This window comes from Blennius ocellaris, assembly GCF_963422515.1.
Source record: "Blennius ocellaris genome assembly, chromosome: 12".
Lineage (NCBI taxonomy): Eukaryota > Metazoa > Chordata > Actinopteri > Blenniiformes > Blenniidae > Blennius > Blennius ocellaris.
The window spans coordinates 3,269,321-3,295,249 of record NC_137661.1 but is presented as its reverse complement, the minus strand read 5'-3'; the positions used below and the strand labels follow the sequence as shown (position 1 = coordinate 3,295,249).

General features: G+C 46.2%; 1 protein-coding gene across 1 annotated transcript in view; it reads right to left on the bottom strand.

The window, feature by feature from the left end:
* Positions 1-24,967, bottom strand: part of herc2 (HECT and RLD domain containing E3 ubiquitin protein ligase 2) — an 88,551-nt gene extending 63,584 nt beyond the window's left edge. The window contains 8 exon segments of the mRNA XM_080505752.1: positions 141-314; positions 418-589; positions 663-767; positions 6,442-6,583; positions 13,479-13,579; positions 17,908-18,130; positions 24,456-24,587; positions 24,766-24,967. Of these exon segments, the coding sequence (XP_080361878.1) occupies positions 141-314; positions 418-589; positions 663-767; positions 6,442-6,583; positions 13,479-13,579; positions 17,908-18,130; positions 24,456-24,587; positions 24,766-24,934 (1,218 nt within the window). The 5' untranslated portion in view covers positions 24,935-24,967.
* Positions 24,968-25,929: the final 962 nt, after the last annotated feature.

The window sequence follows — 25,929 nt, the reverse complement described above, 5'->3', positions numbered from 1 at the left end:
ACTCCTAATCTGGAGTACCCACTTGGACATGTGAGTGTAAGTGCAGGTGTGTCAGTCTGCCAGACTGTAAAAGGACATGAGTGGAGGAAGCAGTACCGACCTAATCAAAGCCATCAACAGCTTTTAAAGTGAGTGGGCACCTTGTGTGACGTTGGAGAGTTACAGAGCGGAGGGCTACAGGGAGAAGCCAGACGGTCCAGGTGAGCCATGATCACCACCGCTGTTTGCCGAAGATCAATAGCCAGGTCATTATCCTGAGGCAAGGTCAGGTAGCGCAGGAAACTCTCATTTGGACTGAGAGGGGCTCCGAGGATCTGTGAATCACAACAGTGAGTTCATAAGCATGACAGCCTTATCCTATGACCTGTTCTTGAAGCCACTGTGTCCAGCTTTCCATGTTCATTGGGTCATTTTCACCTCTGCTTCCTCCTCGGGAACGGATTCCTTCTTGCTGCTGTGGATGTTCTGAAACCGTTGCAGGAGGGGCAGCAGAGGAGCGCTGGTTCCCTGGGTGGAGCGCTCGTTGTCCATCTCTCTGGTACCGCTCTCCCACAGGCGCAACAGCAGCAGCACAGCAGACAGGAGCTGACTGGGAGCACAGGACGAGGTGAGTGGTGAGGAGGACAGCGTCCACTCTGAGCTGCTGACGGGTCTGGAGGTACCTGAGAGTTCCCCGCTGAACAGCCAGCTCCAGCAGGATGGCCAGGGCCAGGTGCTGATCCTGAAGAGGGATGTTCCCCTTGGTGCTGGCGCTACCATGGACGTCACTGACATGACAAGCACAACACATTGCACAAACTTTACACAACACAACTATAGCCGGATCAACACATTCAGTTAGAGATGACATTTCAGGAGTCTCAACATTATTCCTTTGTATGAAATCAGAAGACGCCTTGTGGTTAAGTCTCTTGGATTTGCATTCTATGAGACATTTTGAACTTGGATAAGTAGGGGGTCAACAGTAATTTGTGCCACCGCTATCTTCTGAACCATATCAGAGCTTATGGCATTATAGTGTAAAACCTCAGGTTATTTATACATCAGTTCTCTGAATACCATGATTATGTGTCTCACATAGGGCTTCTCCACAGAAGAGGTGGTGCCAGCGCCAGTTCTTAAATGAGCACCACCAAACAGCCGGTTCTTTTTCCACCGTTAACGTCACTGCGTCACTCCAAGACGTGATACGTCACTGATCTGACGGATTAGTGGACAGCGCTCATATACAGTGGGGAGAACAAGTATTTGATACACTGATGATTTGAGGTTTTCCCACCTACAAAGCATGGAGAGGTGTGTAATGTGTATCAGAGGTTCTCAACTGTGAGAGACACAATCTAAAACAAGAATGCAGAAAATCACAGAGGGTGATTTTTAAATAATTAATTTCCAGTGTATTCATGACAGAAGTATTTGATACATCAGACAAACAGAACTCAATATTTGGTACAGAAACCTTCGTTTGCAATTACAGAGATCAGACGTTTTCTGTAGTTCTTCACCAGGTTTGCACTGCAGCAGGGTTCAGGCCACTCCATACAGATGTTCTCCAGAGCGTCCAGGGTTCAGGCCACTCCTCCATACAGATGTTCTCCAGAGCGTTCAGGGTTCAGGCCACTCCTCCATACAGATGTTCTCCAGAGCATTCAGGGTTCAGGCCACTCCTCCATACAGATGTTCTCCAGAGCGTTCAGGGTTCAGGCCACTCCTCCATACAGATGTTCTCCAGAGCATTCAGGGTTCAGGCCACTCCTCCATACAGATGTTCTCCAGAGCGTTCAGGGTTCAGGCCACTCCTCCATACAGATGTTCTCCAGAGCGTTCAGGGTTCAGGCCACTCCTCCATACAGATGTTCTCCAGAGCGTTCAGGGTTCAGACTGTTGCTTGGCAACACGGACTTTCTGCTCTCTCCAAAGACTTTCTATTGGATTCAGGTCTGGAGACTGACTGGGCCACTCCAGGACCTTGAGACGCTTCCTACGGAGCCACTCCAGGACCTGGAGACGCTTCCTACCGAGCCACTCCAGGACCTGGACATGCTTCCTACGGAGCCACTCCAGGACCTGGAGATGCTTCCTACCGAGCCACTCCAGGACCTTGAGATGCTTCCTACCGAGCCACTCCAGGACCTTGAGATGCTTCCTACCGAGCCACTCCAGGACCTTGAGATGCTTCCTACCGAGGTCCAGATCTCACCATACATGGCCTCATCCATCCTCCCTCAATACGGTCAGTCGTCCCGTCCCTTTGCAGAAAGCATCCCCAAACAATGATGTTTCACCTCCATGTTCACAGTTGGATGGTGTTGTTGGGATTGTACTCATCCTTCTTTCTCCAAACAAGGTGAGAGGAGTTCAGACCAAACAGCTCCACTGTTGTCTCATCACACCACATGACTTTCTCCCAGTCCTCCTCTGGATCATCCACATGGTCATTGACAAACTTCAGACGGGCCTTGACATGCTGTCTTGAGCAGGAGGACCTTGACATGCTGTCTTGAGCAGGAGGACCTTGACATGTTGGCTTGAGCAGGAGGAGCTTGTGTGCAGTGCAGGACATTAATCCATGACGGCGGAGTGTTACTGATGGTTTTCTTTGAAACGGTGGTCCCAGCTCTCTCCAGGTCATTGACCAGGTCCTGCCGTGTGGTTCTGGGCTCATCTCTCACTGTCCTCATGATCACTGATGCCCCATGAGGACAGATCTTGCATGGCGCTCCAGAGGGAGATCGACCGTCGTCTTGAACTTCTTCCATTTCCTGATAATTACACCAACAGTTGTTGCCTTCCCACCAAGCTGCTTCTCTTGTCCTGGAGCCCAGCCTTGTGCAGGTCTACAGTTTATCCCTGATGTCCTTGCCTCTTGTCCTGGAGCCCAGCCTTGTGCAGGTCTACAGTTTATCCCTGATGTCCTTGCCTCTTGTCCTGGAGCCCAGCCTTGTGCAGGTCTACAGTTTATCCCTGATGTCCTTGCACAGCTCTCTGGTCTCGGCCATTGTGGACAGGTTGGAGTGTGGACAGGTGTCTTTTATACAGGTAAGGAGTGGAGAACAGGAGGGCTTCTTAAAGAAGAACTAACAGGAGCCTCAATTGTTACTGGTTGATAGGCCATCAAATACTTCTGTCATGCAATACAAAGGAAACTAATTATTTAAAAATCATCCACTGAGATTTTCTGTATTTTTGTTTTAGATTCTGTCCCTCACAGTTGAAGAGTACCTGTGATACAAATTACACACCTCTACATGCTTTGTAGGTGGGAAAACCTCAAAAATCAGCAGTTTATCAAATACTTGTTCTCCCCACTGTAGCAACGACTCACGAGGAGACAGACTGTATTCACCAGTCTGGTCCAGGAACCAGGAGACAGACTGTATTCACCAGTCTGGTCCAGGAACCAGGAGACAGACTGTATTCACCAGTCTGGTCCAGGAACCAGGAGACAGACTGTATTCACCAGTTTGGTCCAGGAACCAGGAGACGGACTGTATTCACCAGTCTGGTCCAGGAACCAGGAGACGGACTGTATTCACCAGTCTGGTCCAGGAACCAGGAGACGGACTGTATTCACCAGTCTGGTCCAGGAACCAGGAGACGGACTGTATTCACCAGTCTGGTCCAGGAACCAGGAGACAGACTGTATTCACCAGTCTGGTCCAGGAACCAGGAGACGGACTGTAGTCACCAGTCTGGTCCAGGAACCAGGAGACAGACTGTATTCACCAGTCTGGTCCAGGTCGCTCCATCTAGTCTGGCCTGAACCTCAGATTCAGACCAAAGAGACAGAAAACATTGAGTCTTGTTGCTTTATTAGTGTTTTTTCATGTCTGTCTCTGTCTGGAGCCCCTAGTGGCCAGAGAGAGAATTGTTTCAGTCTGGAGCCCCTAGTGGCCAGAGAGAGAATTGTTTCAGTCTGGAGCCCCTAGTGGCCAGAGAGAGAATTGTTTCAGTCTGGAGCCCCTAGTGGCCAGAGAGAGAAAAAAACCAAACGTGTGAATGAGTTTGGGGCTTATTTTTCAACATTTGGACATTACATAGTGAATTTCTGCTCCTTTCACTTTATTTCTGGACGTGTCTGAATCAAATGCTTCAACATCAGGAGGAATGGAGGTGAAGAATGATAGAACGAGGAATGGAGGTGAAGAATGATAGGAGGAATGAGGTGAAGAATGATAGGAGGAATGGAGGTGAAGAATGATAGGAGGAATGGAGGTGAAGAATGATAGGAGGAATGGAGGTGAAGAATGATAGAACGCAGCTCTACAGCCATTTATAAATGAAACCTACGTAAACACACTGATTAAAGTTCTCTTTCACATGAAGCCATTAAAAGGCTCATTTTAGGGTAAAATAAATCCAACCTTTCATTTGTATGTCGTTTGTTTTTTAGTTGCTGATGAACCAAAAGTGTCGCTTCATTATAAAGTTCTGTGGGTTAGAAAACAATAATGGAGCGTCTCATAGCGGAGCGTAATGCAGCCACATGCTGCAGCAGCTGCATTGCCTCAGCCTGCGATCATAATGCGAAACAAGTGAAGTTAGTTACAATGATGTTGTGATGAAAAGCGTGAAAACAGCTTCTAAATTATATATCTCACGCAGCTTTCAAGAGCGACTCAAATCAAAGCAAGAACGAATCAGTTAAGTAAAGTGAGGCGACAGGGCATCATTACATAAAGAACTGAAGGTCAGTCGGTCCAGAAAACTGCAAAAACTTTGAATGTGTGAGAATCACAAGTACTTTATTAATTCCCTGGGGAATAATTCTTTATTCTGTGGTCAGTTGCGAAAACCATCAAGCGCTACGACGAAACTGGCTCATGTGAGGACCGGCCCAGGAAAGGAAGACCAAGAGTCGATTCTGCCACAGAAGATCAATTCAGAGATCACAAGTTCACGGCACCTCAGCTAAGAGTCCAGATAAATGTCAATCAGTTCCAGTAGCAGACGCTCATCACACATCAACTTCAAAGAAGACCCAGCGAATCAGGCCTTTGTGGTCAAATAGCTGCTAGGACACCACGGTGAAGGAAAAGCAACGAGTCGAAGAGATTCGTTGGACCAAGCAACCTAAGGAATGAACATTAGACCAGTGGAAATCTGCGCTTTGTACTGATGAGTCCAAATTTGAGATCTTGCGTTGGATCTGCAGCAGAAAAGATGAGTGGACTTTTTCTGCATGCATGTTTCTCACTACCAAGTTTGGAAAAGGACCTGCGATGCACTTTGCTGGTGCCACTGTCGGTTGACAACACATTCAAACTTTTACAAATTGTGTCCGTTTCATCTTTGTAAGCCTTTCAACAACAATGACCTTTTGAAAGTTCCTCTAAAATTTAACAAAATCAATCGTATGTCACTCCTCCACATATTTTCACTTAAATTGAAATACGGGCTCACTGAGGCTAGAAGAGCTGCACATTGCGGTGGTTTTCTAATTTTCAAGTGTTGGCTAACTAAACAACAGGGAAGAAAAACGGTCCAACTTGTAACAGTGAATGGTGGCTCTGGAAATGGCGAGCCACAAAACTAATCAAACCACCATTTTCTCATAAATCTGGTGGAAATACACATTACTGCTTGTATGTGTAGTCACACGAGTCAAGTGAAGATGAAGCAGCAAGATCAACTCCTACTTCCGACAACGCTGGTTCAAGCCAATCACGTCTGGCATACTCAAATAAGAGTTTCCGACAAGGTTTACACTGAACAATTCTGATCGGAGACACAAAACCAATGCTATGAAAGAGGACACTAAAATTAGCAGACTTTATTTCAAACATGCATCTCGGAAATATGTCCCAGCTTTCAAACAAGAATGGAAACAAAACCATTTTAAAGCCTGTAGTCAAGTTTAATTTCCCCCTGCATTTCAAAGTATTTGATTGAATTAATCACAACATTAGCAAGAGTAAATGTCACATACATAAAAACACAAAATATGAAGTCGGTTTCTCAAAACATGATACAGTATTAAGTTCATAACTGTGGAGGTTCAGTCAGACGCTGAGGACCTTTGTTGCCTACCGTCTTGAATTCCTCTCCCCAAGTTGTACAACAAATGTAGTTGTAGTTAAGAGGTTAGACAAACTGGAACCAAGTTCTACTGATCGTCTTCTGACTCTCTTCCAACAAAAAGTGTATTTGTTGGCTTGAAAAGCTATTCAAATTGATTAGCTCCATTTCTTTGCTGGTGCTTGCGTGGCACAAATTACACCACGAAAACATTTTGGAATAATCTTTGTTTCTGCAATGTATGTCAAAGGAATATTTCTTCACTTAAATAACCTTACCCTCAACTTTGAGTCAGTTCATGACAAAACAAAGTAGAAACAATCCTTTTAACACTTTGCTAGATGCGTTTGTTGCCTGTGAAATTAAGGAGCAATGAAAAGATTAAAGATGTGTGCACGGGCGTAATGTGAGACTTTCACTGACCTGAGGAACTTGGTGGCCCTCTCAACAACCTCCAGCCACACTGACGATACAGTTCCTTCATCGAACAGTGTGGCTTCAGGTAGAGCTCGGAGGGCATCCAGGGACTCCTGAAGAAGCTCACTGCACAGATCTGCATCGTCTCCTGCACCAGAGCACAGAACAAAAGAGAAGTTTGACAAGGCATCCAACACAAGAAGGCTTGTGTAAAAACAAGTCCCTTTCAGTTTTTATATGTTCCACACCGGACACACATCCAGACCCCCAAGGTCCTCAGGGAGGTTTACTCAGAGAACCCAGAGTCAGAAGACGCAGCTTTTAGTTCCGACACGCCTCACCGGTGGAACAAACTTCCTGACATACACGTCTTTTAAACCAGGCCTTAAAAGAAAAAGAAAAAAAAATATATATAGATATAAATCAGAGTCAGACTTCCCATGAGATAATGGATTTTACTTGTTTTATTCCCTTTATCTTCAGAGAGCAGAGAGAGTTCCATGGGGAGGGGGTCTCGCTGGGCTTCAGGATGTCACAGTACAGGTTGGCATTCATGGTTCCCTCAATGAACTGGACCTCCCCAGTGCCGGCAGCTCATGCAGCCCCACACCATGATACTCCCTCCACCATGTTTAACTGGAGGCAAGACACATTTGTCTTTGCACGACTCACCCGGTTTCCGCCACACACACTGGACACCATCTGAACCAAGTAAGTTCATCTTGGTCTTGTCAGACCACAAGATATGGTTCCAGTAATCCATGTCCGTAGTCTGTGTTTTCAGCAAACAGTTCGTGGGCTTTCTTATGCATCATCTTTAGAAGAGGCTTCCTTGAGGGACGCCAGCCATACAGACCAGTTTGATGCAGTGTGCGGCGTATGGTCCGAGACTGACCCCCATCCCTTCAACCTGTGCAGCAATGCTGGCAGCACTCGTATGTCTATTTTCTAAAGGCTTCTTTGGACGACCAGTCCTGTTCTGAGTGGATCCTGTCCTGTTATACTGTTGTATGGCCTTGGCCACTGTCCTGCTGCTCAGTTTCAGGGTGTTTGCAATCTTCTTAAAGCCCAGGCCATCTTCATGGAGAGCAACAATCGTTTTTTCAGATCCTCAGAGAGTTCTTTGCCATGAGGTACCGTGTTGAACTTCCAGTGACCAGTATGCTAGTGTGTGAGAGCATTAATACCAAAATTGAACACACCTGCTCCCCATTCTAACCTGAGATCTTGTCACACTCAGTCACACGTCAGAGGAGGGAAAATGGCTATTTGGGCCCAATTTGGACATTTTCTCTTAGCGGCGTATTCACTTCTGTTGCCAACAGTTTAGATATTAATGGCTGCGTATTGAATTGTTGTGAGGGAACAGTAAATGTGTACTGTTATACTAGTTGTACACAACATACAGCTAGACAACACTAAGCTCTAATCAGGTGGACCGGCTGAGGAAGGACAACCAAGAGTTCATGGAGACCGTCCTGGACATCCATTCCAAGTCGATGTGAGACAACCTCAAGTTACCCCAATACCAGACAAGAGGATCCGGAGGAGCGGGTATGAGCTTTTCATGATAGAGCTCTCAACATGCCAGAGGAAACTGAAGGAAAGAGCCCAACCATCATTACCACATTTGAAAAGTTCAAGCAGAAAGTTGTGGTGAAGGGATTGGAGCAGGAGCTGAAAGGAAACAATAATGGTATGAAAGATCGTTTCCCCAGGAGAGTAATGAGGAGGAAAACCAGCTACCCAATACTCAAGGAGAGCATGCAAAAGAGAAAAAAGATCTCTCTGGCTGTTGCTACACTTTATAAAGATCAAGGATCAACAGGTATCCCACTAAAAAAAAAAAATGCACACATTTCGGCACCCTTCACAACTTTCGCAGTGAAAACACAGGAAAACCCGGACCATACCGAACCAAAGCGTCCTGTTCCATCTCGGCACAGTTTTACAGTGTAAACAGGGCTTTAGGAGCCTTTCACTTTTTTTTGGGGGGGGGGGGGGGGGGTGTTCACACTGTCATTTGGTTCGGTGACATTCACATTCCAGGCTAGGCTAGATAACTCATGGCTAATGGGTAGCCACAAATAACTCACTGTCTTCAGACCCTTTTTAAACAACCAAGCATAGGATCTAAGAACCGGGAGGAACCGGCAGGCTTAAAGCCGGGTTCTAACAGTTTTGTGCCGTAACCTCAGGACCCTCTTGGTTTTTGAGTAATTCGGAAATCTGGCTTTTCTTCACGGGATCCTCTTTTTTTCCAAGGAGCTCCAAAAATAGTATGTGCAGACCAGTTGTGTGGAATTATGAGGCACATCTGTAATTTGAGCCTCAGCCTGGAGAGGGTGCCACTCCTCTGGAAAACCTTCCTAAGACCTCACACCCCAGGGAGCCAAACCACTTCCACCAGTGTCTCTGACCTCTCACCTCATGAAGACCATGGAGAGGATTGTTCTCATCCACCTCCGACACTGGGTGAGCAGCAACATGGCCCCCCTGCAGTTGGCGTACAGACAAGGCGTCGGTCACTTTGGCACCTGGAGGACACCGGGAGCACTGTGAGAGCGATGATCTTCAACTTCTCCAGTGCGTTCAACACCATCCAGCCACAACTGCTCAGGGGGAAGCTGGTGGGCGCTGGATTGGACCATCAGCTGGCTGCATGGACCTTCCACTACCTCACCAACAGGCCACAGTACAGGAGGCTCCGGGACTGTATGTCTGATGTGGTTGTCTGCAGCACGGGGGCTCCTCAGGGTACAGTGCTCGCCCCGTTCCTGTTCACACTCTACACATCGGACTTCACTCACAATACTGACAGCTGCCACCTCCAGAAGTTCTCCGACGACTCGGCCATCGTTTGACGTGTGTCAGAGGGGGACGACCAGGAGTACAGGGAGGTCTTCCCCTCCTGTGTCTGCTGGTGCCAACAAAAGCACCTGCGCATCAGTGCTGCCAAGACAAGATGATTGACTTCAGAAGGAAATCTTGACAACCTGCACCGGTGAGCATCCAGGGCCTGGACATCAAGATCGTGGAGGAGTTCAGGTACCTGGGGGCTCACCTTAAACTGGACTGGTCACACAACAGGGACGTACTGTACAAGGAGGGCCACAGTCGTCTCCACCTACTGAGAAGACTGAGCTCCTTGTGGGTGGTGCAGGACTCTGCTGAGGACTTTCTATGACTGTGATGGCACTAGCCACCCTCTCTGCGGTGGCCTGCTGGGCCAGTGGATGCACAGTGCAGACAGAAAGAGACTGAACAAGTTGCTGTTCCTTCATCCCAACTGCCATCAGGCTGTAGAGCACCAGCCAGAGCAAACAATAACCTGGACTCACAACGTTTTTCTTCAATCAATAATGACTGTGTCACTTTTGCACAGGTCACTTATTCCTTTTTCAGTGTTGTATTTTAAACCCTGGTCAATTTTTTGTTACTCCCCCACACTCTCTCCCGTACCATTTTAATATGTATATTTTGTATGATATATGTTTATTTTGTTTTTTGGTTGTTGTTTTTTTAATCTTATGGCTGCTACTGTAATGTGAATTTCCCACATGGGGGATAAATAAATGTCTATTCTAAATAAGGTAAGCAGAAAACCATTTCTAAATTTCTGCCAGAGCCAAGTCTGTCTGTCGTTTGGCTGGAGAGAGAGGGTCTGGAAGAAAGCCTTTAAATGTGTGAGTATTTCTGCTCTATTACAAAACTGAGTGAATATAGCCACATGTAATCTTTAATCCCATATACACAAATAGGGCTGGCAAATAAGCGTCCAAAAACTAGAATCGTTTGTCTAAATCAGGACTCCTGTAAAAGCGGAGGGTGGCGAAAAGTTTAGAAAATCCTGTTCAGGGAACAGGTCAGTCTGGGACGGCCGGCATAGGACGTTGAAGATAGTCAGGGACTATACGCATTTGGAACGCGAAGGGTCTGGGACCCAGGGAGTCAGGAACTCAACTGAAATAGGACAAAGCAGAGAGGAATCCGAAGAAAGAATTAAAAAGGACGTAGGGAAATATTTGTTGTTTTTCACATCTACTGTGGGGCGGATCCTTCCTATGTTCTGAGGTCAATTGAGGCACCGGAGTCCACAGACACACTTCTGCATTGTGGGTTGGTGATGGTAAAAGTATAGTTCTGAGATCTTAAATACAATTGGTTGACATAGGGCACTGGTTGGACTTCATTGTAAAGGGGGAAACAAAAGGGACCTTGAGAGAAGGGGAAGCCCAAGATACGTCTACCCCACGGATAGAAGCTTGACATACGCTCTCGTTGCAAAACGGAGACTTGATACGTGGGCCAGGAAATAAGACCCAACCCTCTGCCTCCCCTAGTGGGGCGGTTAGCAAGACCCTGGGTCCATCCCCCGCACTTCATTAGTTTGAGGTTCCGAAACCGGGAGTGTGTCATGACAAACAAGACTATTAATTAATGGAAAGAGTTAACAGGAACTGCAGGAGGACTTTTGAGGAAAGCCTGGGAAAGGCAGGGGAAGAGACTGACCAGGAGTGCTGTAGACGGGGGAAACCAGCTTTTGGTAAAATGGGCAAAACAAATGTAAAACGAAGGAGCAATCAGACCATGGGAGGGCCCAAGAACTAACATTAGCGATTTGATCAAATGATCAACTCACAAAGACAAAACTGGAACATAAAAAAAAATAAAAACTTGCAAAACATCCCAAAGGTGCCAAATCCTGATGAAAAAAGAGCAAAATCTATGAATTGGAAGACTAGCATAAAACAGGACAAGTAGATATAGCACACAATCTATGCATAAATAAATTGGAACAGCTGAACACAGAAGAGACGCAACCCGAGAAACGCATGGAAATAACAGAGCGCACACAATCCTCTGCTCCTCCCACAGAAAACACCGACCAATCCTCCACCAGACCAGCAGCAACTCAAGAATTAAACAAAACAACTGTCTTAACAGGAAATGATAGTCAATTCAGTTCTATCAGTCTCATAAGATACACTAAACAGTTCATCAGGAATTTGAATTAATAGTTAATTTAATTAGAATTACCAGAATTAACAGTAAAGATTGAAGGATTTTGGAGTTCTTGACACAGAAGAGTCGACATTTCATTCTCCTTTGTGCTCATTAATAACACAGCAAGTATGATTCCAAACATTATATTTATTTACAATGAAAACAAATAAACACAGATTCTAACTACCTATATACAGCTGGGTGTGTGTGTGTGTGTGTGTGTGTGTGTGTGTGTGTGTGTGTGTGTGTGTGTGTGTGTGTGTGTGTGTGTGTGTGTGTGTGTGTGTGTGTGTGTGTGTGTGTGTGTGTGTGTGTGTGTGTGTGTGTGTTAAGTGGGATCACACAAAACTTGATGATTTTTGCGGATGAAGTGTATTTTGATGTTGATATATGGTGAAGTTTCTGCCCGTAAATACAATGATTGATCAGCAATAGACAACATGGCCATGGAACTCATAAATAGATCAACGAAAGTTGTTGATCCCATAACAACTGTTTTACTAACTGTTAAATGTCCATTTCCATAAGAGAGGACGTCGACTTGAATTTATTATTGAATGAAACACAAAGAACAAAGAAGCAAAGAGCAAACGGGACCGTTATACAGCCAACGACGTCCACGACTTGGTTCTAAAAAACCGTCGACGTCAAATCTGTAAGTCTGCGCGTTGCCACACCCACTCGCCACGCGCATGTGAGTGACCAGAACAAACCGGCATGGAGGACGAAACCCGTCTCCGACCAGCTCTCAGGCTCAGCAGCAACCCGCCGCCTGACATCAAAAGTGTGGGAGACTTTAAACGCAGCCATACACGGTTGGCTATAGTCGTTTGCAGTCTTTGCACAATGGAGCCGGGATATCACACCAGCACCACTTCCATGTGGAGCGTTTGAAGCGGAGGCGTCCTGTTGTTACTCGTGACGCCGTAGAACAGAAGTAAGCAGCGTTACCATCGCCAACGTTTGCTAAATTTACTTTATTTCAATTGTGCAACATGAGCTTGAGCTCTGCGTACTTCGGTGGTGCTAGCTAGCCATTTGTGTTTGGCTACCGTTAGTCGCTAGTGGCAAAACAGCTGTGTTTAGTGAATGTTAGCTAGAAATAGCATATAATGCTGGCATGAATGGTCACAGGAACGTACAGCTAACAGAACACTGCTATCTAGCCACAAGCACCACCAAAGTGTAGAGCTGCTAGCTACGGTAGCAAGCAAATTGTAGTAACAGTAGACGTATCTGTTCAATGTTACGTTTGCCAATTCATGATTTGCGTTAGCGCCAGCATGCTGTGGTCGTTTCCCGGTGAAACACAAGACACAAACAGCTTCGTATCACGATTCCCTACACAGAAGTTCGTTCACCAATGAATGTCAACTAACGGAGCCAAGGCAACATCCGTTAGAATAGTCGACTATTCAATAAAATAATGGCCTGACTTATCATTTTAAAAATCCTTGTTTACCCCCAGCCCTACAAACTGATCCATCCCGCTGAAGCCCAGCGTATTGTCGGGGTGTGGCCCCCACCCAGAATACAACTGTCGAACCACGGAAGTTGGACACTCTGCTCGTACTCCTGCGTCCGACACGTTCAGGTCCAGCGCTGCCAATCGCATTCGGCTAGCTTTACTTTATTTGCCAAATAAATGGTAGAATGTATCTCGCTGTCTTGAGACCCTTTTTAAACGACCAAGTAGAGGATCAAAGAACCGGGAGGCGCCAGCGGGCTCAAGATCGGGTTCTGACAAAACCTTGTGATCTTTGAGATTACATCAGTGGTTAGAGGCACAATGGAAACCAATAGAAATGCTCTTTTTGTAGTACATTTTTTGACATTTGGAGTTTTTTCTAACCTGCGCCGCTGTTGGCTTATTATGTCACCGAGTGAAAGTGCGGTCCGTCGGTCACATTAACGTGATGGCCTTTCTCCAATGCCTTTAGGAAGCCTCCTAACACCTTAGTGGATAGGAAAGGAGAAAGGAGGGACTATTGGACGCACCCTACGTCTTCCCTACAGGAACCATGTGACTTTCTTACCTGACCTCCACGCTCGACGCAGGAACGCAAAGGCGAACGACAGGGCTGCCCTGGAACCGACTCTGGCCAAACCTTCCACACCTTTGCTGGCTGGACGAGGACTGAAAAAACACAAAACACGGAAGGATTGCATAAGACGGCATGAAGGGCTGCTCGATTATGGAAAAACTCATAATCACGATTATTTGGGGCAATATTGAAATCACGATCATTTACACGATTATGTTTTTGCATTTATTGAACATGTTCAAAAAAACCTCTCCTGTTGAATATATAAACATATCTTGTAATGAAGTAGTAAAAAGTAAACTGTTGTTCTGCATTCAATCTTTTTAAACCAATAAATAAATAACTTTTGATACCAATATAAACTACAGTAAGGAATCATGTTGCGTTACATTACATGTTGATTCTTTGGCCGTCCTGTGAGGCAGCGAGGCTCAGTACTTAGTAATGCTAGTAGCCACCATTAGCATTAGTTAGCTTTAACCTAACCTTACCCTACCTTACCTGTTACCTTAATCTTTAACCTTTGAATCTAAACCACTGGTGTAACGTGCTTTTATGATCATCATCAATATACACTACTCACAAAAAGTTAGGGCTACTCGGCTTTTGGGTGAAGTTTCAGGGCGAGCCTAAAATGCATTCAAACCTTTACAGGTGAACTTAATGACCTTCTCTAAGCTTTTCAATGCACGTGTCCAACTGTTAAACGTTTCAGTACTTTTTGTGCAAGTTCTCTAACAAGGAGCTTAACGGCAAAACAGGCGTTTGATCCTGTAATCCACCAATAAATGTCCTGGTTCAATTAGAGCTGGTGTCTAACAGTCGTCCTCATCATGCTGTTCACGTTTTGACCTCATGAGACCAAGACCACACCTAACGATGGACCAACAGTACCTCGCATTGTGAAGCTTCAAACAGGACGTCCTCAGACGGAGTGTCCACTGAGCTCAGAGGGTCACAGAGGGTCAGCAGGTTGAACAGAGACTCAGAGACTGGAAGAGTCACAGAAAGGTGTAAAGTGGACATTCTTTGGCCACATCCCACCCTGATGACCGCGACATTGACGAAGGCCACTCAACTCCAGACACATGTAAGGAAGGTGCGAGGCTCCAAGTGTCACGTCAGACCATCTGAAACCGTTTCCCTCAGCGTGGTCTGCTCTAGACCACCTGCAAGGTACCTGACCACACCACCAGCGTGGTCTGCTCTAGACCACCTGCAAGGTACCTGACCACACCACCAGCGTGGTCTGCTCTGGACCACCTGCAAGGTACCTGACCACACCATCAGTGTGGTCTGCTCTAGACCACCTGCAAGGTACCTGACCACACCACCAGCGTGGTCTGCTCTGGACCACCTGCAAGGTACCTGACCACACCACCAGCGTGGTCTGCTCTAGACCACCTGCAAGGTACCTGACCACACCATCAGCATGGTCTGTATGGACCACCTGCAAGGTACCTGACCACACCACCAGTGTGGTCTGCTCTAGACCACCTGCAAGGTACCTGATCACACCATCAGCGTGGTCTGCTCTAGACCACCTGCAAGGTACCTGACCACACCACCAGTGTGGTCTGCTCTAGACCACCTGCAAGGTACCTGACCACACCATCAGCATGGTCTGTATGGACCACCTGCAAGATACCTGACCACACCATCAGCATGGTCTGTATGGACCACCTGCAAGGTACCTGACCACACCACCAGTGTGGTCTGCTCTAGACCACCTGCAAGGTACCTGGCCACACCACCAGCGTGGTCTGCTCTAGACCACCTGCAAGATACCTGACCACACCACCAGTGTGGTCTGCTCTAGACCACCTGCAAGATACCTGACCACACCACCAGCGTGGTCTGCTGTAGACCACCTGCAAGGTACCTGACCACACCACCAGTGTGGTCTGCTCTAGACCACCTGCAAGATACCTGACCACACCATCAGTGTGGTCTGCTGTAGACCACCTGCAAGGTACCTGGCCACACCACCAGGCCCAGGCGTCATGGTCTTGATGGACCAGGGAGCTTTTACGCTGGACGAGGGTCCAGTGGGCCTCAGTGCTGTTCTCTGATGAAAGTCGATTCATGTTGAGCAGAAATGATGGCCGCCAACGATTGTTGGAGACGTCCAGGAGACATCAAGGAGACATCCAGGAGACATCCAGGAGACATCCAGGAGACGTCCAGGAGACGTCCAGGAGACGTCCAGGAGATATCAAGGAGACATCAAGGAGACATCAAGGAGACATCAAGAAGACGTCCAGGAGACGTCCAGGAGACGTCCAGGAGACGTCCAGGAGACGTCCAGGAGACGTCCAGGAGACGTCCAGGAGACGTCCAGGAGACGTCCAGGAGACGTCCAGGAGAGCGCTATGCATGAGCCACTGTTGTCACCAGACCAGCGTTTGGTGGCGGTGTTACGGTGTTACAGTATGGACGGTGTGTCCAGTCGGTACAGAACTTCCCTACACTTTGTGGGTGGTACAGTGACAAGCCCGTACTACCTGAATAACATCATTGATCCAGTGATTGTGCCCCTACATGAACAACACAGGCCTAATGCCATCTTCCTGGAGGACAACGCTCCAGCTCTTCCAGGTCACGTCATCAGAACGGCTGTCGGAGGCTGGTGGACCTCAAGGGGTCTGGACTTTCTCCAGACCTGAATCCCATTGAAAGCCTGTAGGATCAGCTGAGTCGCCCTGTAGAGGCTCTGCACCTCAGACCCTCATGACCTGAGGGCTGCCCTTCAAGAAGAGTGGGACGCCTCAGCAGACAATAAGTGGACTTTTGAACAACATGAGACGTCGTTGTCAAGCTGGAATTGATGCTCAAGGGCACATGGCCAGTTATTGAGACGCTGACATGTTTTGTTGTGCTGTACCCAACATTGTTGTTAACTTTTGTTTCAATAAATTGTTTCAGATGAGGAAATCACCAGTGCATCCTTCTACTTAAATGTCCTCCTTTCATGATATGACATCACTGTAGCGTGAACTTTTTACATTTCCCATAAATTTCACCTGAAAGCCAAATACCCTTAACTTTTTGTGAGTAGTGTATATTAGTTTACAGCAGGTATAACAACAGCGAGCACACGCAAGAAACCATACATTCATAACTTTTTTCGGGAAATTTAAAAGTAGCAACTTACCGCTAAGTAGCTAGCGCCTGCGCTTTCGCGTTAAATGTGTCGTCATTTCCTGTCTGACAGGCTGCACCGGAAATGCCTGAGCCAAATGCGCATCTCGCAACGAAAATACCACATCATCATTTTCCTCCATTATATGAATGTTGAGATCTGGAGCCAAAATTGTAATCACCATTAAAATTGGATTAATCGAGCAGCGCTAGCGACATGTGGTATCAAACTCAAAATACACAGATTTAAGTTGTTTATGGGTAAATCCTTGCATGTCACTTGCTGCTTGGTCGGTGGACTGCCGTTGTGTGTTATTAGTCAAACTGTTCAGATTTCACAGTTTGCAAACTTTTACAGATTCATTTTCACAATGTACATATTAAGGCATTTCTGGTAAAAACTAGATATGTCAACGTTAATTTATCAATATACTAGCCAAAAAGTTTTTTTGTTTTTTTTTTTAATGGGGGAGCTGTAATAGCATGGTTTGTCTGTAATGATGTCCATCAGGCATGCAGCGATTGGGCCTTATCACAGAACTATTTCTTTCCTTCCCATCAAGGAACCCATAAGCGATAAAAGCTCAGCAGCTCATTCATGATTTGGAATTGAACTCCGGTCAACACAAAATTAGTTCAGCGTCAGTTAAGGCCAGCGTCAGTGTAAAATGCCAAGTGATTCTATTTTAAAATTGTTCTTGAGTTTACAAATTGAATAAATAGAACTTTATCACACACTTCTATCTCCAAGCAAAGCATTCAGCAGCAGCGAACACACCAATGCAGAACACAATCTCGTTGCACTTGAGAACATTTCTTCACAAATGAAGTTGGCAAGATGAACACTTGTCACCCATGTTGAGTTTTTCTGTTAAAGTCAATTCAGGAACTAACTGTCTCTGGAATACTTTACCATAATAATTTGGACTTCACAAAAACATACATAAAAGAGCCAATAGACCCAAAACACAAGTGTCATTACCATATTTTCCGGACTATAAGTCACACACTGTTGTATACTGTAGTCTTTGAATTGTATATCAAAATATACAACATGTATAACAGCAGGAGTTGTGGTGAGCACCTGTCCTGTTCTGTCCAGGACACACAGGCTTTGATCTCTTTTCCACCAAGATGATGGAGAATGAAGTCAACTTCATCATTGAGCCGTTAGCATAGCCACCTGCATCGGGCATCAATCAGCTGTTAGCTTAGCCGTCAAGTTGCTGGTTTAACCACAGTCTTCACCCTCTACCTTCAATTCCAGTGTTTAGTTCACCTTTTATTGTCAGCGGCAGGCAGCGGCGGGCTGGGGGGCGTCTTCCAGCGGACCATGTACTTCTCCTCCATCATGCTGTGGCAGAGGGAGATAAGGTAGCGCTCCAGGATGATCAGGCGCTGGCGCAGCCGCTGGGCTGAAAGCGTGCTCTTAGCCATCTGAGCCGAGAGCTTCTGCTGGTCGTCAACCAGCACCATCAGACAATCCTTCAGCTCGGTCTCATCTGTGAGCACAAGGAAATAAAACCCATTACCATCAAGCAATATCATCATTAATTGCAAAATGAAAAGGTGACCAAGTGAAATGCAGAACAACGATTCACATCTAATCACATAAATGCCACTCAAGTTCCACGAGAGCCATCATAGTTGCTCAGGGTGTAACAATGTACGTACGTCCTGGTACCAGCACCGTTCGGTCCAGAGGTGCACTGCGGTACACACATTTTAAGACTAATAACAATAGTTCATGTACAGAATTGTTTTAAATGCAAAACGTAAAAGCTCATAGTGCCCACAGTTGTGTTGGTCTTCCACTGGCCAACCTTCCAGCAGACCACAGGATGTGACTGACCGTTCATTCACCTTCCGGCACTTCTGCTATGGCTGGCTAATGTGACGGCGAAGGCTAACATCAAGAAACCAGAGCTGCAAGACACTCCGCCATCTTTAAAATGACCTGTTTGGGATCACTTTGGTTGCCTGATGAAGGATGACAGAGGAGGGAAAAAAAGCGGACAAGACCAAAGTCGTATGTGGACACTGCGATGGGGTCCTGAATTGTGCAGCCAGCAACACGCCAAATTTACTCAAACATTAAAAATGGCACCGTCCATGTGTCACAGTCGCCGCTACGAGGAAAAAACAAGGACAAGGAACTGTGCAGACTCCCGACATCATTTCAACAAGCCCTGTCTGGCAATTCAGAACGGCTGAAGGCAATAATTAAATCCATCCGTGTTTTCATAGCAACAGATCTACTGTCCCAAACGAAAGGGTGTTTTCTACAGCTGGGGAAATGATAACTGCCCAAACATCAGTCCTTTCTGCACGCAATGTTGAAATGTCAATCTTTCTGACAAAGAACATAAAGGTTGAATGAAACTGTGTAAACCACACCTACACACACCAAGCTGGAACTGGTAACTTCTTTCATTGATTTAATTTATTTAAATTTGTATTATAAATATCACTGAACTTGGTTTGGCTGCAGCAGTGTCCTCATCCTTTTTTTTACTGGAAAAGTAATCTTAGTTGTTACTGAATAACCTAGAATTATTAATGCCGCACTTGCACGTTTTTTATTTTATTGTATTTTGTTTATTTGATATTAAGAACTATCCAGCAGTATTTCTGTTACATTTGTGTATATTGTTCTCTTTGGTAACCAAAGAGAAGAATAAACCAAAGTCTGGTTTCAGAAAACAAACAAGTGTTTTGGATTAAATATGAGCAGTTTTTGTTTTTCTTCATTTTCCCCTTAACCGAGTACCGAACTGTACCACGACTTCTGTACTGAGGTACATACCGAACCGTGACTTTTGTGTACCGTTACAGCCCTAATAGTTGCCCTTAGTGGCATCTGTTATGTTGGATTTGCTTCATATTTTGCATAAATACCGTGGATGTATTCAACCAATACATCTAGACAGTAATATGATTTTCTAGATTAAACCAGCCTGAGCAGCTCTGTCTAGACAGTAACATGATTTTCTAGATTAAACCAGCCTGAGCAGCTCTATCTAGACAGTAACATGATTTTCTAGATTAAACCAGCCTGAGCAGCTCTATCTAGACAGTAACATGATTTTCTAGATTAAACCAGCCTGAGCAGCTCTGTCTAGACAGTAACATGATTTTCTAGATTAAACCAGCCTGAGCAGCTCTGTCTAGACAGTAACATGATTGTCTAGATTAAACCAGCCTGAGCAGCTCTGTCTAGACAGTAACATGATTGTCTAGATTAAACCAGCCTGAGCAGCTCTGTCTAGACAGTGACATGACTTTCAAGCAGGAGTATAAATGGGCAGGTAGGCAATACAACAAAACAAACAAACAACAACAACAACAACAACAACAACCCAAAAAACATAACAAAACAAAAACAGGAGGACGCTTCCCACCCCCCATGCCGCCAGTAGGGCTCCCACCAGGCCACTACAAGGTCCCATCCACCAATCCAACCGCGAATAGGGAGGAAGACGCGGAAAAGATGCAGGGCTGCAGCCCTCCAGGATCTGAGTTTGAGACCACTGGTCATGAGGAATGTACCACATGTAAATTAATCTAATGCAGGGGTGTCAAACTCAGATCCTCGAGGGCCGAAGCTCTGCACGTTTTCCACGTCTCCCTCCCCTGAATGTCCTGATGGTTCATCACCACATTCAGCACAAAGCCAGAGAACCAGCTGCTCATTGCAATCAGCTGTGTGGAAGCAGGGACACATGGAGAACGTGCAGGGCTGTGGCCCTCAAGGACCGGAGTTCGACACATGTGATCTAGACAATCATGTTACTGTCTAGATAGAGCTGCTCAGGCTGGTTTAATCTAGAAAACCATGTTACTGTCTAGATAGAGCTGCTCAGGCTGGTTTAATCTAGAAAACCATGTTACTGTCTAGATAGAGCTGCTCAGGCTGGTTTAATCTAGAAAACCATGTTACTGTCTAGATAGAGCAGCTCAGGCTGGTTTAATCTAGAAAACCATGTTACTGTCTAGATAGAGCAGCTCAGGCTGGTTTAATCTAGAAAATCATGTTACTGTCTAGATAGAGCTGCTCAGGCTGGTTTAATCTAGAAAATCATGTTACTGTCTAGATAGAGCTGCTCAGGCTGGTTTAATCTCATAACAGTTGGAAAGTATTTGGATCAGTGTGATTACTGTAAATAATATATGTAGCCCTAACGAGGGTATTGTATGTTGTCCCCCACCCATCCCCCTACCCCCCACTCCCTCTCCTCTCAATCTTCTCTCTCTCTTTGATCTTTCCCCCCGGGTCGTGTACAGCAGCCATACCAACTTCTAATAAAGCAGCAACATGGGGAGACTCTTCCCGTTGCAAGAGCAAAAACTGTTCTGACATCAGAAGCTCTCAATCACTTCATATTGTCTCCCAAGCTGCTGAACAGGACGAGGGTAAGAAAAAAGAAAGAAAGAAAAAGACATGGAAAACATGCAGGGCAAGGATAAGAGTTTGACACACCAGCTCATGACTAAACCAGCGATGACAGGAACAGTTCATAAAGCAGCAGGAAGCTGTATGGGCAACAACACAAGATGTTCAGGTGAAACTTTTGGATCCTCGTGGTGCTTTTAAAAACGTCACCTTGTCCAAAAGACACGACACTTGATAGATGCCAACAATGACGACCTGCAGCCTTCCACTCACACAGAAGCAGGTTGCAGCGTTTCAATACAACACCAGTTCAAATTCCAAGGAATCAGACATAAAAAAACTAGCATCCATCTTATGACATATTTCAACGTCAAAGAATATGAAATGAATTTCCCCGAACTAAACTGCAAACCTTGCTGCATCACAGTATCTCCAGTTTTGTGTTCCTGTTAGCCCAGACTTTACAGTAATGCTTTGAACACAATTCGAAAAACAAAAGACATGGTACTTTTTTGTATGACCTCTCCACAACAATAAAATGCATTTGAATCAAAAACAAACATTTGAATTTGACACACACACACTTGAACAAGATGTATTTTTATTCAGATGCAACCAAATGGAAACACCGAGCAGTGAAATTAAGACATTCATAAAACACACAGCTCCAATTTAATCTAATTCCATTCTCAGAATTGGTTCATATATCAATTCACATGGTATTTCAGCAAAGCTAAATGTGAAAAATTACAACTACTTCACTTAAGTAAGATTGCTTAAAAAGGGAGAAAAAAAACTCCACACAGAAATTGCTTTTCCACCAACTTTGACCACAGTCACGTAATTTAAAAGGCCTTTATTGTGCATCCGTACAGCAACTCTGCATTGAAGGGCCAAAATAGCGCGCCTGAAATCCACTGGGGTTTTATGTAAGCCAGGCTGGCCTGAGGTTGTGAGCCGTGCTCAGCTGTCAGAAGAGATAAAGAGATATGTATCCCAGATAGACTCCCACTAACACTCAGATCAGCCCCCGGCCCAAAGGGTCCAGAACCAAAGCCACCAAGCGAGGGGAACCCTGATCACTTTTATAGAACAAGTTGAGTCAGCAAGAAGCCAGAAAGGCTCAAAAGGCACGTCGCCGACCTAAAGCCACAAACACCTATTACCTGTACGATTCTGGACCTTCTGTTTTTGTGTGAATGACTTTGTGTCCTACAGTGATTAAGTTGTTAGCGCAGGAAATCTTAAAATTGATACCATTATTACACTTCTTAGAGCTGTTCACGTTCATAGTTCAACTTCTGAGCGACAAATATGTTTGACTCCACACTCGTTTCTCTTATATGTTCTATCGTCCTTTCAAGCACAACTTTATTTTCAATTAATACAGGGTGATCCTCAACGCAATATTTAATGACTGTTTTATACATGTATAACATGTTATGACTTTACCATCTCTGCATGCATCTATTACCAAATTGCACATCATGATGGCGCCATTAAAAGAACACTTTTATTTGGATCAACGAGCAATCAAATACATTGTCTGCCTTTTTGGTTGTGTTTTATGAGCAGAGATTTCAACATGTTGAACCGGAGCACTGTACAACGTGAACACTGCAGCCTGATATTCCTTCTGCGATCATGTCTGCTCTGTGTATTCATGTTCTGCATGTCAACATATTTGGCAAACCAAATGGACTCATAGTAGTTTGTGTTGACAACTGATCGTATTTCACTCCATTACTGAAACACTATTTTTAATACCTTGTGGCAACAGGGCGTAGGCATACAAACCAAGACAAATGAGTCAAAACGATCATTTCCAAGTACGGTACATATCCCAAAGCAGAAAGACTTCACACACTGAACATGGTCCGGCCAAGTGTCCGTTTAGTCACATGGTGATCAAAATACCAGACAATATTACAGCACATATGCTCATGGCCTCATTACTATTCAAACACCAGGTGAGGTTTCCAAATTAAAACCCCTCATCCAGGAATAAGTTCTCTAAAATATTAAGAAAACAACCTATTGAAGGCGAGGACAGATGCAGTGTCACTTGGGTGGGAGCTGAACTGCTGAGCCCACCAGGTCCCTGATATCTGGTCACACAATGGAAAAACAGGAAGTCTGTCGTTTGAACTTTCAGCATCAATGACTGAGCGCTAGTGCACGTCGTGCCCCTGGTACACCCACCGTACCATTGGATCAGTGTGATTTCCTGGCTCACTCAATAAAACACCAGCAAAGCAGCAACCAAGACAACTAGCATCCGCTGACCCATGTAGACCTGGCCTCTGCCCCCCCCACCCCCACCCCCCCCACCCCCCCACCCGTGCCTCCCCAATGCTTATCTCATACTACCACAGCACCGTCCCACCCAGACAACCCTCTCCTTCCCAACAACACTGCAATGCCAACTAAGATTACACTTTGAGGAGGTAAAAATAACCACTCAGACTGCAAGTTGTCATGTCAACTCTTCAACCCTTCACGTGACGGCAGAACAAGCTGGCCTCAGAACGGCCACACAGACGTGACACTAAGAGACGCAGCGGCCAGCTGTGTGTCCAAATGGTTGGTACACTTGGATGCTGTCAACATGGAGGTGTTGTGAAACCTGGAGTCAGTGGCTACTCCTTCCCTCCACGAGGAAGCAGAAAGGGCCAAAATAAAGAGTCCAGCTGGAGAAGGAGGGAGCATGGCAGAGGGCCGCTGAGGTTAGCTAGCATTGTCTCACCTGGCTGGCAGAGGGCTGCTGAGGTCAGCTAGCATTGTCTCACCTGGCTGGCAGAGGGCCGCTGAGGTCAGCTAGCATTGTCTCACCTGGCTGGCAGAGGGCCGCTGAGGCCAGCTAGCATTGTCTCACCTGGCTGGCAGAGGGCTGCTGAGGTTAGCTAGCATTGTCTCACCTGGCTGGCAGAGGGCTGCTGAGGTTAGCTAGCATTGTCTCACCTGGCTGGCAGAGGGCCGCTGAGGTCAGCTAGCATTGTCTCACCTGGCTGGCAGAGGGCCGCTGAGGCCAGCTAGCATTGTCTCACCTGGCTGGCAGAGGGCTGCTGAGGTTAGCTAGCATTGTCTCACCTGGCTGGCAGAGGGCTGCTGAGGTTAGCTAGCATTGTCTCACCTGGCTGGCAGAGGGCCGCTGAGGTTAGCTAGCATTGTCTCACCTGGCTGGCAGAGGGCTGCTGAGGTTAGCTAGCATTGTCTCACCTGGCTGGCAGAGGGTTGCTGAGGTCAGCTAGCATTGTCTCACCTGGCTGGCAGAGGGCTGCTGAGGTTAGCTAGCATTGTCTCACCTGGCTGGCAGAGGGCTGCTGAGGTTAGCTAGCATTGTCTCACCTGGCTGGCAGAGGGCTGCTGAGGTTAGCTAGCATTGTCTCACCTGGCTGGCAGAGGGCTGCTGAGGTTAGCTAGCATTGTCTCACCTGGCTGGCGGCCCCAGTCCCACGTCTCCATGATGGAGTGGTGTACAGATGTAGACGTCTCCTCCTCCTCCTTCTTTTCTTTGTCGTTCGCTTCATCCTTCTTCTGAGTGCCAAAACAATCAGGACAATCCTCTGAAAGAGTCCAAACAAATTACGACATTTAACTTGGTCCTGGGCAACAAGGTGAAACCATCCCCCGACACCAGACGTGTGTCCAGCGGTGTCCTAAGACAGCATGTTGCACATCGTGGTGACCACCTGTGTAAATCCGTCAGAAACTTTAGGGCAAACAGATGTGGTGGTGACCTACCGGGGTGAGCAGATTCTTCTCCGTTGAATGTGATCTCCTCGTCTTTGACCATTTCATTCCACATCTCACTCAGGCCGTCTGGAGAAAACGCTCGCTGCCAAGGGAAGAGCCAGGAAATCTCAGTTTGCATTCGCAAATGGAAAAATATAGGATCTCTCTCCACATCCATATCTGTGACGTGTTCATTTTATCTCAGATTAAAAAAAAAATATATATTACAATATTTGAGCAAATGAACCGTTTCCAACTTTGCCACATTTCCCAATAGTGACCAGGAGAAGAATCCTCATCTTCACAGCACACAAGTCAAACACTAGCAGCATTAGCAGTGTGAAACACACCAGAGCAGTAAAAGACATCCACCTTCTGCTCAGGGCGCTGGAGCCAATCCCAGCTCACCATGAGCAGGAGACACACTGGACTGGTCACCAGTCCATCACTAGACACGCTGGACTGGTCACCAGTCCATCACTAGACACACTGGACTGGTCACCAGTCCAGTGTGTCTAGTGATAGACTGGTGATGGACTAGTGACGGACTGGTGACCAGTCCAGTGTGTCTAGTGACGGACTGGTGACCAGTCCGTCACTAGACACACTGGACTGGTCACCAGTCCGTCACTAGACACGCTGGACTGGTCACCAGTCCGTCACTAGACACACTGGACTGGTCACCAGTCCATCACTAGACACGTCACCAGTCCATCACTAGACACACTGGACTGGTCACCAGTCCGTCACTAGACACACTGGACTGGTCACCAGTCCGTCACTAGACACACTGGACTGGTCACCAGTCCGTCACTAGACACACTGGACTGGTCACCAGTCCGTCACTAGACACACTGGACTGGTCACCAGTCCGTCACTAGACACACTGGACTGGTGACCAGTCCATCACTAGACACACACACACACCTCTTTTCCTGCCTTTCATTGAAATATTAAAGGCCAAGCGGCAATACACATCAAGTGCTTTTTACATAAAACTGAACAAAGTTGTGAGAGATTGAGATAAATTTCTCTCTGCATTGTGTCGCTGTGAAGGCTGAACTGCAATACATTTGAATTTTCCATGCACTGTGAATTCATGCATGCAATTCAACTTCAGTGTTTCAACTAGTCAGAAGCCTGAAGCACAAATAGAAGGAAATAATGACCAAA